At 38.0% G+C, this 15,687-nt stretch overlaps 2 protein-coding genes and 1 long non-coding RNA gene across 6 annotated transcripts; 1 reads left to right on the plus strand and 2 right to left on the minus strand.

The window, feature by feature from the left end:
- Positions 1-214: 214 nt before the first annotated feature.
- Positions 215-7,519, minus strand: LOC120803833 (serine/threonine-protein phosphatase 4 regulatory subunit 2-like). The gene is made up of 9 exons (XM_040152794.1): positions 7,355-7,519; positions 5,302-5,383; positions 4,944-5,114; positions 4,436-4,529; positions 4,241-4,278; positions 4,026-4,100; positions 3,642-3,791; positions 1,866-2,155; positions 215-562 (listed from the first exon to the last, which is right to left on the minus strand). Exons 1-9 carry the CDS (start codon positions 7,386-7,388, stop codon positions 258-260), a joined length of 1,239 nt encoding a protein of 412 aa, XP_040008728.1. The 5' UTR covers positions 7,389-7,519; the 3' UTR covers positions 215-257.
- Positions 3,027-3,437, minus strand: LOC120803834. Its single transcript, XR_005709384.1, has 2 exons — positions 3,225-3,437; positions 3,027-3,065 (listed from the first exon to the last, which is right to left on the minus strand). It is a non-coding gene; the product is annotated as an uncharacterized LOC120803834 (long non-coding RNA).
- LOC120803832 (eukaryotic translation initiation factor 4E type 3) lies at positions 6,859-12,919 on the plus strand. Of its 4 annotated transcripts, none has more exons than XM_040152790.1 (8): positions 6,859-7,017; positions 7,998-8,171; positions 9,159-9,231; positions 10,084-10,178; positions 10,266-10,326; positions 10,428-10,494; positions 10,663-10,818; positions 10,935-12,919. In XM_040152790.1, the coding sequence occupies exons 2-8, from the start codon at positions 8,011-8,013 to the stop codon at positions 10,979-10,981; spliced, it is 660 nt and encodes a 219-aa protein (XP_040008724.1). In that variant the 5' UTR covers positions 6,859-7,017; positions 7,998-8,010; the 3' UTR covers positions 10,982-12,919. The 4 variants fall into 4 exon arrangements, with proteins under 4 accessions (XP_040008724.1, XP_040008723.1, XP_040008727.1 ...); XM_040152789.1 differs by lacking the exon at positions 6,859-7,017 and adding an exon at positions 7,532-7,907; XM_040152793.1 differs by lacking the exons at positions 6,859-7,017; positions 7,998-8,171 and adding an exon at positions 8,209-8,313 and having other exon boundaries at positions 10,081-10,178.
- The last annotated feature ends 2,768 nt before the right edge of the window (positions 12,920-15,687 follow it).

Consider the following 15,687-nt stretch of genomic DNA (forward strand, 5'->3'; position numbering starts at 1 on the left):
CTGAGTCTCCATAATATTCTTTGAATAATTTTCCTTCTAGTTTAAGGACCAGGTGATGTGTAGCCTTGAGTAGTTGAAACTGAAGAGGACAAAAAGATCCGTCTGTGAGGAATCTCAGGGACCACATCGCTCCTGGTCCTAAAGTCTAAAGGTCCACAGTGCTACAGATATACCCTTGGTGTGGTATCATACAGTGTAAAAAAAAAAAAAAAAAAAAAAAAAAAAAGAAAAAGTCAGTTGGCAGGCTGGGCTTCAAGTTATTCATGTTCCCCAGGTTCTATTGCAGTCTCTATGCTGTTTGAATTGTCAGCATCGCCCTCTGTTGTCAAGTCAGGTGAACTGCTAGAAGAGGAGGGGACCTGTTTTTCACTAGGCAGGCCCTCTCCATCACCGATGTCGCTGCTGCTCTCCCCATTGTCCTGCTCAAAGCTTGTACTCTTCTCTGACGGAGGAGGCGGCTCAGGTTGGTCCACAACGTTGTCATTCTTCTGACTGTGGACATCTCCCGTCTCAGAGGAGTCTCCTTCCCTTTCAGATGTTTCTGTCTGTGTGCTACTGGGCTCTGAGAAGCAAAGTGGACAACATCTTACTGTTAGATTCTGAGTAACAAACAGTCTGCGATTGTTAACTAATCAATTCAAGGCTATCTTTATTTGGAGGTATCTGAAGCTGGATGTGTGAATTGAAACATCACTGTTGTAAAAAGAGGATAGCATCTGAGACCGGCATGTCTGTTACGAGGGAAATAATTCTGTAAAAGCTACATACACGATTTTGCTGTGGTAGTACAATATTACATCGAGAGATATCTAAAGCAATTAAAGAGCTAAAGATACATTTAAAAGTCAGAGTAAAAGTTGGTTTAAAGCTGGATTTATAATTGACACAAGGGGTTTTAATGGGAGTCCCATCATTTTTGGCAGGTTTTGATTTATACTTGACAGTTGGATTTCACCTGTTGATATAATTACTGCGCCACTTTCTTTTACTTTGTGATACAGAACGACGCCGGGATATACACATACTCATCAGAAACTTGTAGTAGAGAAAAGCAGCCCATGCTGACCAATCACAGTTCTTGCAGTTCCCATGGGGTATCTCCGTCTCTGCTGTAGCCCCGATGTGTACATTTTGAGGAGGCACACTTCAGCAGTGTAGCCTATGCCATAACCAAGGAGCCAATGCACGTAACTGCTTTAAGGTATGGTATAATTCCTTAATGAAACTTAGAGACCTCCATCACTTTTACTGTGTACATCAAAGATGCCCTCAAGCAGAGACTTTTCAAAGTGAGCCCCTTTATCTACAAATGTATAATTTACCGTGTCGAGATAACAAAGACACTCAAAGACAAGGAATTCTTGGAGAGTGATCAAAAATGCAGTGGGATGCAGCCTGCAGGAGGCTTCGTTGACAATCTCTCGTCCCACATTTGGGTGTGGCTTTTTTCGAAATAGGTATAAACACTAGTTTGTTTCAAGCATACTAAACCATTAAACCTCAGTCAGACTAGTTTACTACAGAGTTATATTTCATTGTATGCCCAATAAATGTAGCACTGCTGAAATACTAAATCAGAGTATTGTGCATCTATTCTAATACCCACATGTTGTTTACTTGTTTCATATTCACTTTGTAATGCAGAAGAGTAACAATACCAGCCAAAAGATATGTGCCGGAAAGATCTACGTTGACTGTGCAGCTCCCTCTGTATAACATTTGTGAAAGGGTGCACCTAAACTACAACGTAGTTGTCTGTCCATAACGACACCACACGTACTGTACCCACAGTGTTTGTACTGCAACACTTTGACATTCAACACATTCACATTCATCAGCCACAGTGATCATGAGTTCACACTTACCATGGTCTTCTGAATTAGAAGGTGTGTCACAAGATGTTCCACTTTTGTAGTCTTGACCACAAGAGTCTTCTGAAGACTCCGGTGTCTCTGACAAGCTATCTGACCCTTTATGACAAGATGACTCCTTTTCTTCACTTTCTGTTTCATCCGCTTCCTTTTCATCAAACTTGAGCCTCTTGACCTCTTGCTTGTCGGCATCAGAATCCTCCTCCTCCTCCTCTTCCTCCTCGGGGTGTTTGTTTTTTATACCGCTGTTTGGTGTTATTTCACCTTCTGATTGCGTGGAATCACTGCAGTAATGACAGAGATACAGGGAAATGGTTCATCAACATTTAAACCAAAGTGTAGCTGATTGGTTTTCTGTTAAAGATGGGGTCTTGAGAAGATCTGCTTATGGCGGAAATGACATTTCTAGTCAGTAGTTTTTACTTAAATAGTTCTTTTTTTTTAACTATTGAGGAGACTAAATCAGTACATCACACACTCTAGAAAACTTTCTGTATCTCACCCTAAAAGCCACCATTGTAGAACATGTGCAAAGTGCCACATTTATATACTATTACCTGATATGGTGCTCCTCAACCTCTTCGGCGATTGGCTCTGGCTCTTTGCTGACGGGACAGTCAGGGAGCCCGTTGGTGGAAAGCGAAGTAGACAATGACAGCTTTGGTCTGTTGAGTGGTTTTGGTGTGCTTGGTCCATTTACATTTCGACTGCAAGAGAAGCAAATTACCATTTCTTATGAAAGTCATATCACAAAGCACCCTTTCAGCAGAACTACTAAGACCAAAACTGACTGGCAAGACAGATCTGTCCTTACTATACACTGGTTGTCTTCGGGTTTTTTGCTCTAAATGAATTCAACATTTCAACTCCTGCGTATGAGGTAGTTTCAATTTGGTGAAGTCAATCACTGACTGACCCTGACACATGTATGTTGCTCCCACCTGTCTGAATATAGAGAAGAGTTACCAGGAAACATCACTCCATTCATTCTGTTTACACTGGATGCCCCATTTTTCCTTTGAAAGAAGTAGAAAGGCACAAAAAACAACTGGCATAAGCAAGTTCAAGGGAGCTGTCAATGTGCATGAGAAGCAGAAATATTATAGCCACCAGAGCAAGGGGAGAATACGTTTAACAGCTTTTAAGATATACTTACTCTGATGTGGGATAGACACAGCTGACCACCATTACATTCTGCAATACATAAACAGTAATATATATATTTTAGAATTCATTTTAAAGCCATGGAAAGTACATTAAATCAGCATTGATAAATATCACTTATCTTGAGCCATAACACTTTGTATTAATTTGTGTGGACTTTAACACAAAGTAGTCTAGTGTAATGCTCACCTTCTCCAAACCCCTGAGAAACTTGTCTGTCCCGGTGTAGTTACGCTTGGGGTCCATAAGGAGTTCACACAGACGCTGGATGGTGAATGGGATTCTAGAAAAGTCATCGAGAAATATATTTAGGATTAGTCTCAAATAGCCATTTCACAGCCAGGTACAACACTGTTTTTGAAAATTTGCCAAAGCTGGCAGCACCGGAGCTGAATGAGAAAAAAAAACAAACTCACCAGTCCAGACAGATCTTTGACTACTTTGATAATACACTATAATACCCTAATATACCTATATCAATTTTTTTTTTTTAACTATTGAGGAGACTCAATCAGTACATCACACACTCTAGAAAACTTTCTGTATCTCACCCTAAAAGCCACCATTGTAGAACATGTGCAAAGTGCCACATTTATATACTATTACCTGATATGGTGCTCCTCAACCTCTTCGGCGATTGGCTCTGGCTCTTTGCTGACGGGACAGTCAGGGAGCCCGTTGGTGGAAAGCGAAGTAGACAATGACAGCTTTGGTCTGTTGAGTGGTTTTGGTGTGCTTGGTCCATTTACATTTCGACTGCAAGAGAAGCAAATTACCATTTCTTATGAAAGTCATATCACAAAGCACCCTTTCAGCAGAACTACTAAGACCAAAACTGACTGGCAAGACAGATCTGTCCTTACTATACACTGGTTGTCTTCGGGTTTTTTGCTCTAAATGAATTCAACATTTCAACTCCTGCGTATGAGGTAGTTTCAATTTGGTGAAGTCAATCACTGACTGACCCTGACACATGTATGTTGCTCCCACCTGTCTGAATATAGAGAAGAGTTACCAGGAAACATCACTCCATTCATTCTGTTTACACTGGATGCCCCATTTTTCCTTTGAAAGAAGTAGAAAGGCACAAAAAACAACTGGCATAAGCAAGTTCAAGGGAGCTGTCAATGTGCATGAGAAGCAGAAATATTATAGCCACCAGAGCAAGGGGAGAATACGTTTAACAGCTTTTAAGATATACTTACTCTGATGTGGGATAGACACAGCTGACCACCATTACATTCTGCAATACATAAACAGTAATATATATTTTAGAATTCATTTTAAAGCCATGGAAAGTACATTAAATCAGCATTGATAGATATCACTTATCTTGAGCCATAACACTTTGTATTAATTTGTGTGGACTTTAACACAAAGTAGTCTAGTGTAATGCTCACCTTCTCCAAACCCCTGAGAAACTTGTCTGTCCCGGTGTAGTTACGCTTGGGGTCCATAAGGAGTTCACACAGACGCTGGATGGTGAATGGGATTCTAGAAAAGTCATCGAGAAATATATTTAGGATTAGTCTCAAATAGCCATTTCACAGCCAGGTACAACACTGTTTTTGAAAATTTGCCAAAGCTGGCAGCACCGGAGCTGAATGAGAAAAAAAACAAACTCACCAGTCCAGACAGATCTATGACTACTTTGATAATACACTATAATACCCTAATATACCTATATCAATTTTTTTTTTTTTAACATTTAATGCACATCTAAATATCTCTCTTTGTGGCTATGTTTTCATTCAGTTGATAACATGCACGAAGTACCCTAATAATGTAGTGGGCAGGCATCGATGGATGCATGTAACTGAATTGCTATATTATTTAGTTTCATATATGGAGTTGTGAGGGAGGATTTGTTTGCAATTTGAAAAGTGGCTTATTATCAGCTTTACTCACCCATTGTAACCATCAACTATTTTTAAGATCCTCTTCTTCATCTCTTCAAAGGGAACATACTCTACATTGGGATTATGTGGTCCTCTCTGCTCTGGTGTTGAAGCGTGGAAATCATCCATGACTTTTTCCAACTTAAACATGAAGTAAGTTTTGAACTGGGACCACGGGATCCTAGAAGATATCGGAAATGCAAGTCTGCATGTCATCCACTCGAAAGAATGAGAAGTTTTGGAACACGGTTTTAACAAAATCCTTGATAAGAGTGACAAAATGTTCACCAAGAAGATTTCATTGGCAGGAAAAATTCGAAGGAGTCTCAGTGTTTTAAGCTATGTGACAGCCTCTAGTTGCTACTCACAGCGGCTGCCCTGTCTTGGCAACATGACACAGGAATTGCTCTAGTACGGGACAGGTCTCTTTCTTCCCTTTCTTCTCAAAATCTGTAAATACGCAGATGAAAAAAAAAAAGAAAAATTAGCTTTTTGGTAACAAATCTGACCCGAATCTAACCAAACAAATGTTTGTACTTGCAAAACCATTAACTTAAAGTTGGAGGTTTTTTAAAATGGCTCAGAAAAATGTTAAACCCTGTTTAGTTTAAGGCTACTTCTGGCACATTAATTCTACATTGGCAATGATTAAATCATTGTAAAGTGTCACAGATCGGCCGCAAAAAACGGATGTAAGCATTAACCAATAATTGTAGCTAGAAGTAGTAACAGTGTTTGCCAAAGGTCTGACAGTGCTAAATGAAACTCCAAAAAAAAAAAAAAAAAAACGGTACCGAACAGCATCACAATTCGCTGAAGAAAAAAAAAACAATCCCACTTTTAGTTTAGAGACAGCCTGCAATTGGGAAAGTTTCTGCTTGTTCACCAAATTAAATTTAGGACTTTCTAAGACCTTTTTAATTGAAGAGAGAATATTCTATAGCATAGAGCATAGCATACAATGACCACTTGGGACAATAAGGCCTACAATTATTTATTAAGTACATTAATTTATTTACATTTGCATAACATTTTTGTCAGTATTTTCCAGCTGTATATAACAATAATTCCTAGTAATATAATTAATCCGTTAATGTGACATGGATCCATGTAGGGATTACTGAACAGGCACAGACCCTGGGGTCCTTGGGTCAGAGCCTCTGTATGAAGTGACTTGTAATATTTCTTGTTTTAAAGAGCACAGAGCTCAATTAAAAGGCTACTAAATCAGGCAAAACTATCCGAAAGAGACACAGAACGACCACACAGGGAAGCAAACCAACCACCAAGAGGCATGAAATGACTTCAAAGAGACACAAAATGACTAAAAAGACACGTAAAACAACCACAAATATGCTCAAAACCGAAAGGAGACACGGAACGACCACCAAGAGACACAAAAATGATTACAAAAAATCTGCATAATGACTTGAATGAAAAATAAAATGACAACAATTGACGCGGCTGTGGTTCCTATGAGGGAAGGGGGACCTTTTACTTGTCTCTGCCCAAGGACCGGTTGTCCCATAATCTATCCATGCCTAGACCCAGATAGGAGGCAGCAAATTGGTGACTTGATTAACCAGTTTTTTTTTAAAAAATTAAAAAAGTAATTGATTTGAGAATTTATGTTTTTGTTAAGATCAACCAAATCTTATCCATTATGAGTCGATGAGCTTCCCTGCAACTATCATCCTACAGCCAAAAGTTAATTAATGTTACTTTCTACGGCAAGACCAAAAAATAAATAAATAAATAAAAAGCCCAAAATGAATTTTAAGACTGTAATACCTTCTACGGGCTTTTATGAGTTAACTGAATTGAATGCCTTTTAAGACATTTCAAGACCTGCAGGTGCCCTGAATCGGATACAGACAATTCTTATAACTAACTAACAACTACCTATCGCAGGCGAGAAAAAAAAGCACACTAAAGACTTTTATAATGAGGGTTAAGACTTTTTGATACCTTCTAAGTCCCCTTTTTTCGGCAACTGAATTCAAAGCTTTTTAAGACTTTTCAAGCGCTGCAGATACCCTGTCAAACACCAATTTCAGTTGACTACATGGAAAGTTATCGTGAAAGTTAGTAAGTTAGCTTGTTGTTGTGACGTTAACCCGCTAGCTGTTTACTTAGTCGCATCTGTGTCAGTGAGAGAATAAATTCATCAAAAGAGAAAACTACGACCAACTTCTTTCTTGCAGAGAACAACATTAAGCTAGCTAACGTTAGGCCAGGCAGAAAATGAGTTCAGTGTCCCCTGGTGCCTCTTCTAAGCGCTAGTCGATGTTGGAAGGCTAAGTTGCGGTAACGTACGTAACGTAGTTAGCAAACATTACAGGTTTTACCGAGAGCATCAAAACAAATGTAAAACTCAATAGCTAATGATGAATCACTTATTTGGATAACTGTGAATATTGCCTTGAAACGCTTCCAATAACGCGTCGATGTCCATATCTGTGTCCAGTCACTGGCAGGAAATACTTGCTAGTTAGCAGTTAGCAGGTAGCAACCCAACAAAGCTAGTGGCAGCGAAGACCGCGCATGTCTACTATTACGTATTCACATTTGCGGAAGATGCGTTCCAGTTCAACCTGAGATCAACAAAGCGTTTGAATACCCTCGTAGCAACGGGGGAAGTGGCCAGCATTAAGATATTGTTTTTGTTTTTTTTTTACAGCGCAAATAATGATATTTCAAGTTGACGTATGCGCGGACTTCAGTGACAGAAACTTCTGGGGAGCTCTGGTTGCTCTGTAGGTGCCGCAGGCAGGCAGGCAGGCAGTCAGTCGGCGGGCGTCATCGTTTCTGTTGTTTTGACGGCGCAAACCCGTGAAGCGACCAATGAGTCAGCAGCTGATCGGGGTTAATTTTACCTAACCAGCCTAGATATATATATATATATATTTATATATACATATATATATTTATATATATAACGATAACAGCCCTGGTGAAAACATCTGCAAAAGAGGTCTGCTCGTTTTTTTTGTTTTTTGTTTTTTGTTTTTTGTTTTTGCCTTGGTTTTTTTTTTGTTTTTTAACTAAGTCATTCGGTTTTCAGGGGTAACCTAACAATGGCAGTTCCAGTAGCTGCATTGCAACTGAGCACATCATCCAGCCCGGTTCTGCTGGAGCACAACGTCCACATCAGCGACAGAGATTTGGGAAGGATTTCAAGTAACAGTGAAAACGACACTCTGCCTTTGCATTCTCCGTGGACCTTCTGGCTTGATAGGTGAGACGTTGCCTCGGTTCGTCGTTTCCTCCATCTTTATGTCACCAATCTTCAGTCACTGACAAGTAGGTGAACTCTTTGTAGCTGACCTTTCAGTGGGAACAAAGGCAGGAGCGGACGAATTCGCCGGGCTGGGTTTAAAGTAAGACACCGCGACCCAGATAACAGTGTTTAATAGTGTTTGACAGCGACACGGGAGTTGTCTGTCATAATAAATAACAGAGAAAACAACGAAAACTGCCTGTTAATGGTGCTGATGGAGCTTTTCTACCAACTTGTTTCCTCGTCGACCTAAATACCCAAGTCCTTTACTTAGTGGGGTCTTAAAATAAACAGAAGTACCTAATTATGACTAACTGGCTAAATATAATAACTCGACTTGATTTCAGATAAGTTCAGTTTCAGCCTCCTCCTTAGCCTTTACTTATACTTTTTATGAGCACAGATGGTATTGTTAAAAAACAAACAAACAAACAAACAAAACAAAACAAAAACTTGTCGAGTCACTGCTCATGTCTCTGTTGCCAGAGGTTTAGAAAATCATTATTTATTCTGTTATTTCAACTACAGCGGCTCAAACTTTCCGTCATTACACACAAACTTCCCGGTTTAAAAAATCAGACCTTTGCATAACACTGATTTCAAAAAATGACTGTGAACTAATCACAGCAGAGTTGAACAGAAGAACAGGGTTTGTATAAATCAGAGGGTGTTGTTTTCAAATGGGGTCAGTGTTGTTTACTGTTTACTGGCTAATTTGTCATCTGACCCCCTACCCCCCAACCCCCACCTTCCAACCTGTCTGCTCAGAGGATCCTCTCCTCTCTCAAACATGTCTCAGTAATGTAGCAGCTTAAAGAAATGTATCTAGAACATGTCAAGTGAGAGAAGCTGAGATCTTTACAGGAGGGAAATTTGTAAAAGAAGCAAATAAAATAATTGAAATTTCCTTAAATTCCTTCATATGTTGTTTGTTGTTTTTGCCAGATCTCTACCAGGAACAACGGCTGCTGAATGTGAGTCAAACTTGAAGAAAATCTACACTGTGGAGACTGTCCAGGTAAAAATGCTTTACAGTTGGAGTTGAGCAATCACACATTTCAGTGGCCGACTGCCTTATTTCCACTGAAATCCAGGTTGTGTGCTAAGATGTTTATCCTCACGCAGCTGCTGGAGTTGTATCTTTTTTTTTTTTTTTTTTTCTCCCAAATGCACCAAGGTCACAAACTAACATCGTGTCTGAAGCTTTGAGTAACACTGAACACTGAGACACTGAATGCTTGGTGTTCCGCTGATGTCTATGTACCTGAAAGTTAACAGAGTGTGTAGGATTTAGAAGAAGCACTAACGCCAGTAGCACTTTTACATGATGTGTACACAGGCCATCTACATTTTACACCGCAATCAGCCTGAGCATTTTCAAGCTGTTTTGAGTGTATGCTTGTTTAACCATTATTTTTTTGGGTTGTTTTTTTTTTTTTTCCCCCAATGTTCTGTCAACATGATGTGTGACGTTATGTCATCATGTGATATAACTTACCAAGACAGAGTTTAGAGAGCTCCTGGCCATGTATTAAGACAAGGCTGTTGATCAACATGTTAATCTGTTTAATTACTAATGACCTAATTAGCACGCAAGGTTATTTTTAATCTGTTACAGTAATTATGACAGGATGTCGGAGAGCTCAAGGACCCTGTTATGAATCCCTAACCGCGACTGTGTTGGGTAAGATTTCCATAAATGAGGGGGTTTTTGTGTGGTTAAGAGCAATGAGGAAAAGACCTTTGGCCGTTGTTTTCTGCACCACGACAAATGTGAAAAATTAACAAAGCCGGCCGTCCGTACCCCCTGTGCCAGTAAGTGGTTCAGTGAAATAACTTGTTTCCTCTGTTCACCTGGGCACTGGAGTAGAACTTTTGGAGAGTTTACAACAACATACCCGGTGTCTCCAGCTTACCACTGAGATGTAGCTATCATCTGATGAGAGGAGAAAGGAAACCACTCTGGTGAGTTTAGCTTGGAGATGAGTGTGCAGGCACATATTGTTTAAGGCTATTTAAAATGTGTAATGTTGCCTACTGGCTTGCTTACAGGGAAGAAGAAAGCAATGCTAAAGGCGGTGTTTGGAAAATGAAAGTACCGAAAGAGTGCACTGTAAGTGATATAACACAAATTAAATATTTATTATGTGCTACTTACATATTAATCATCTGCTGCTTTCATGACTTTTTAACAAATTTGTCTCATATTTACAGTCTGTTGTATGGAAGGAGTTGCTGTTGGCTACTATTGGAGAACAGTTCAGTGATTATTGTGCATCAGGTAAATTTCTTGATTGATATATGTGACAATACTTTGGCTTAAATTCTAGCAAATAAATTATCACTTTTTTTTTTTTTTTTTTTTAATTAAAATGGCATCGGTATAATATTTGCACAATACTGTAGGTGTGAAATGCATTGAACTCATCCTCTGTTGCTGTTCTTGCAGACGATGAAGTGGTCGGTGTCAGTGTCAGTGTAAGAGACAGAGAAGATGTCGTTCAGGTCTGGAATGGAAATGCTTCTTGTGCTAACGAGTCAAACATCTTAGGAAGGATCTATGAGCTTCTTCCGCAAATACCTTTTAAGGCAGTGTTTTATAAACGTGAGTATTTGCTCTGTAAATTAACAATGATACGGTGTAAAATGGATTGGCAATAACACCATAGAACGATAATAAAAAGTAACGTATGTAGTTGTTTTTGTTTGCTTATATTTCAGCACATGAGGAGCACCACGCTTTTGAAGGAGGGCGATCAAGACATTAGCACATTTTGCACATCAGAAACACGGAGATATACGATATTTTTCTTTGCTTATGAACTTGTTTCAGACTATAATATATGGGCAAATTTTGAAGCAATTGAGTTCATAGTTGCTTATCATCTTAATTACCTCGAAGTATAGCCCACGTATTAATAAACTCAGTCGATGCAATTTCCCATCTTCTGAGCACTACTGTCATTCATAACAATATCCAAAATACTTTTATTTTAGCCAAATGCAAAAAGGAATTTTAGTTTAATTTTATCAATGGCAGTGTTTGTATGTTTTTATACTGCAGAGTTTTGCAAAAACCGTAACTAGAACAGCAGATCATGTACAGTCAGGTTTTTTTTAGAGGTATTTTAGCATATTTTGTGCAGTTTCCTGAGCACAGACAAAGCCAGGTCTCGGAATTAAATCTCATTTTTTGGATCTAAGAGGAGGCCTAGTTCCACAAAGCAAACCCCTTTTCTTAACAATACATTACAAGGCTTTTCTAGTCAGCTCTTTTCTCTGTTTTGTATGTAACAGCTAAAATACTATTGCCTGTACAAGAAAACATAAATATTTAGTATGCTGTAATGCTAATATATGAACAGAGAATTGCACCTTATTTTTTTATTTTCTTCTTTAGTATACGAGAGAAGTATGAAAGGAATATGTTCTTGTTACAATAAAATGACCTCAGTACACAAAACATCATTAGTAGATGCTGAGAGATATATGCAATCATTTCTATTCTGTAGAATTTGTGGCAAATTTGCAGTGGTGTTGTTGTCCTAAATCAAGCACTTTCTTTCTTACTGTATATGTAAAACATCAGATAGTCCCTCCAGGATCATATGGACTTGTGATAACTGAGACCAAATACAATTTGGCTTTGTGTCACCTTTTCTGATGAAAGTGTGAAGCTGTTTTTCTTTTTGTTCATTTGTTATGAGTTTCTCTTTTCTGCTTTTTAATACTAGCTGAGAAATGTGGATGACAAAGTTGAAATTCTATGTTTTTACGTGTTCATATGACCAGAGTTAAATTTCTGAAACCTGCCCTTTGTGAAGCAAATGAAACTGTCCCCAGGAACAATAAACGAGTGACAGAGAGAAACCTGTCACATGGGCACAAAAAATAAAGATGTTGCTCTTTCGGGGCTATTTTAATGAATTTGTACAAATCACTGGTGTTTGCTGCAGTTATGCAGTCAGTGCAGCAGGGTCAAATCTGTTTGAAATAAGTTAATAAGAGATGGTTTGCTACTGCTGCACCAAAACAATTTCAGTGTCTCAAATCCATAGATTTAAAGGTTGGTTTTTTTTTTTTTTTGTGGTCTTATATCTAATAGGTTGTATTTATGTTATTGAAATTTAGGAAGATTAACTATTATACATGTCACCAGAGGCACCTTTGCCGTCTGTTTCGGTCTGAGACAGTGTATGAGTGAGGGAGTGAGATTGTCTAATCTAGGCTGCATAGAACAGAGCAGATTTTCTTGAATGCTGGTACTACAATACTAAGACATTGTAGGCAGTCTTTTCAGAGATATGGAGTATGCATTGAAATCCACAAAAAAACACTGCTGTGATTCATCAATCAAATCAAATATTTAAGTATTTATAATGCTGGTGTCTCTACAACGCAAGAATAATCACAGAATTTAGTTTTCACACCACTGACTTTTCCAAGCCTGCTTTACCTTCCTTGTATTTTTTTATGTAATGATTTTAAAAGTACATACTGTAGGATAAGAGAAAAACAATACTGTCCACCTGCACATGCACAGTTCACCACTCGCTGCAGATCTCAGACCTTGTATCCAAATGTTGATCTCTGATGGTGCCTTGTGTTCACCAGCAGCTCAGAATGTTACAGTCATACGTGTTCAGCATGTTGGACTTGTATCTGTCATGTTTCTCTGTTAGTTTTATGTGTTGTTTGAAAAATAAAGTCACGTTAACTTCAACCTTTTTCTGTTTTGAATACTTACTGTATATGTGTTAAGGATTTCAATATTGCAAAAAAAAAAAAAAAGCAAAAAACATTGGATTGGATAAGATCTCTAGAAATGATGGTCAGGTCCCAGTTTGCATGGATTTATTCATATTTTATTTTGACTTGAAGTGGCTTTTTGCAGTGCATCAAATATCAAATATTAAATATTGTAATTTATTAATAAATGCAAGGCTTTGCATAACTATGGTGATAACACTGACCACAGATTTTTAAGTGAGCTACTGAAAAGCCTTAATTTCATACTGAATCAAATATGTAAAGGTCAGGTAATAGGACGCTAACGTTTCATGACAACCAGAAGGAAACTGTCTCCCTCCTGTGGTTGCATGGACACAAAAAATAAGAATGTAGCCTTCTTTTACAATAACTATATAGGGTTATAGGACTGTATTGCATATATGAATTTAAATACATACAGATTATTAGTTTCTATTTTTATTTTGCAGTGACTACGTTTATAGTCACCATCATTCTATGCAGCACCAATGTGCCCAGGCTGCACTTGTACAATCTGATCAGCCTATATACACCACACCTGCTTAGGTGCCATCTCTAGATAGATTGTAAAACTGGATGAAGTGCCTTTTAATGTCAGAGAGCCTGTATGGTCAGTGATGCAGGGAGACATTGCGCATCTGCCTCTCCACTGGACTGAGAAGCCCCCCTGCATGCTGTGTGCTGCCAGCTTTAGTTTAATGGGGAATGTCAGAAAATGTACATTTAAAAACATAGTAATAACAAATATCTAACCAATAATATCACATCTTCACGGAGGATAATGTGACTTCTTATTCTTCCTCAAAAACTGTGCTAATAAAAATAAATTTCCATTTTTCAATTTATCATAAAGATGTTGAAGAGGCCATTGTGTCCGTTTCCAGGGGATTTGCGTTTCTTCATAGAGTTAATGGCAGAAGTAATTTACAGTTACAGAAATGTGTTGCCTAATGTTTTAAGATCATCAGAGATGTTTTACAGGATGTACTGTTTTGAAACTTCATTCAGTTGTGACATATGTAGACTTTTGTAAAAAACAATTGTTGATGGAACCTTGTAAATATCGTTATCAATCTTGAATGCTGTGATATTTTTCCTTCTAGCCTTTATTTTTTCAGGAGCAGAAGAATTAATTAATATTTTTCTCTCCCTGTTTTAGCCATTTGCCTTTGGTCTGATAGAGGTCCCTTTGCAAAGTCCATACAGAGGTAATTCAATTGTATCTGCTCTATTGTAGATAATGTTGATTTACCTAGTAGATAATAGTTCATTTAATTTCTCTCTGAGTTAGATTTTTGTAATTTCTTTGCTTCTTTAAATTGCCAGTTTCCTTATTTTGAAATGGAAATAATTCAAATTTTGCATATAACTCATAGTAGAGTCCTTCAGCATAGAAGTTTTTAATTTTACCTCTGCTATCAAAAGGATAACGTTACTTTTTTTGGGAACGTTTCTCATTTTTTCGCATTTGCATCGAAATTCAAGATACATTTTAATTTTTCTTTTTTTAGTGCAAGATAGGAACAGAACAACTGCACAAACATACAGGTAAACAAGAGGTTCAGCACGGCATTGTAAAATGTAAAAATCATTGTAAAAATCACAGGTATCACACAAGTATGACTGTCACAAAAAATAAAATGAATAAGAATACGAAACAGTATAAGCAGTGAAAATCAGTAAAAATGAGAAGAGAAAAGACAGAGGCACATACATATGAGGCAAAATTCAAATAACGCATAATAGTAAATAAGTTGTTCATGGAAAAACAAAAGATATATGAATCCAGCAATATTGTGGATTTCTTATTTTTAAGCAATTTAACAGAAGTGAGTTAGGAATCTATTTGAGCCAAGAAATGAAAAATATTTCGTACATCGTTTAGTACTCTTTGCTTGCGTAGAAAGAATTTTAGACTAAAGAAATTAACAACAAATTCAAGTCTTTGATTCAGCAGATATTTTTGAGGCTAATGGAGTATGTGGAATAGACTTTGGCAAACAAATAAAGCAAATCCTCCCAAAATTTCAAGGTCGTCTCCCAGGTAAAGAACAGGTGAATAGGGGTTTCTTCACATTTTCCACAGTAAGGGCAAGGGCTGTCAATATCTGTAAATTTAGCTAGAAGTGAGTAGGAGGGATGGTTCTGGAGAAGAAGTTGGTTTTCCTCACTTTGTTGGAAATGCAGTATTTGTGAGGTAAAAGCCAAGCCTTCTTCAAGCAATTACACTCCGTTGGCAGTTTATTAGGTACACCTAGCTAAGGCTAATGCAGTCTGAAACAGCAGTCCTGTAATAAATCCAGCCTTCATGAAGGTTGTAATGTTCAGTTTTTATTGAAATTGTTTCAGAGAGGTGCTGATTAAGATGTAGTTTGTGGTGCTGTTGAACTGTGGTGCGTTATAGAAAGAGGTGTTTCTGTTATTTAGCCAAGCCTCACTGATTATAAATGGGGTGGACAAAATAATAGCAACACCTGTCTGCATAACGCAGTACAATTCAGCAGCACCACAAACTATAGCCTCCAAAATGACCATAAAGCTGAATCGACACCTCTGAAAGAGTTTCAACACAAACCTAACATTAGAACCAACATGGAGGGAGGATTTATTGCAGGGGTTCCGTATTAGACTGCAGTGTTTAACTAGGTGTACATCCATAATAATCTACCGTTAGGTCTAACTTGGTTGTCCCCATGTGTGAATT

This window comes from Xiphias gladius, chromosome 18 (genome assembly GCF_016859285.1).
Source record: "Xiphias gladius isolate SHS-SW01 ecotype Sanya breed wild chromosome 18, ASM1685928v1, whole genome shotgun sequence".
In the NCBI taxonomy this organism is placed as follows: Eukaryota; Metazoa; Chordata; class Actinopteri; order Istiophoriformes; family Xiphiidae; genus Xiphias; species Xiphias gladius.

Coding starts and splice junctions, on each gene's coding strand:
- LOC120803833 (XM_040152794.1), bottom strand. CDS start 7,388: ATGGACATCGACGCGTTATTGGAAGCGTTTCAAG. Junction 5,115..5,301: donor GCCAAGACAGGGCAGCCGCT/GTGAGTAGCAAC, acceptor GATATCTTCTAG/GATCCCGTGGTCCCAGTTCA. Junction 2,156..3,641: donor GTTGAGGAGCACCATATCAG/GTAATAGTATAT, acceptor TCATTACTGCAG/TGATTCCACGCAATCAGAAG.
- LOC120803832 (XM_040152790.1), top strand. CDS start 8,011: ATGGCAGTTCCAGTAGCTGCATTGCAACTGAGCACATCATCCAGCCCG. Junction 8,172..9,158: donor TGGACCTTCTGGCTTGATAG/GTGAGACGTTGC, acceptor TGTTTTTGCCAG/ATCTCTACCAGGAACAACGG. Junction 10,819..10,934: donor TAAGGCAGTGTTTTATAAAC/GTGAGTATTTGC, acceptor CTTATATTTCAG/CACATGAGGAGCACCACGCT.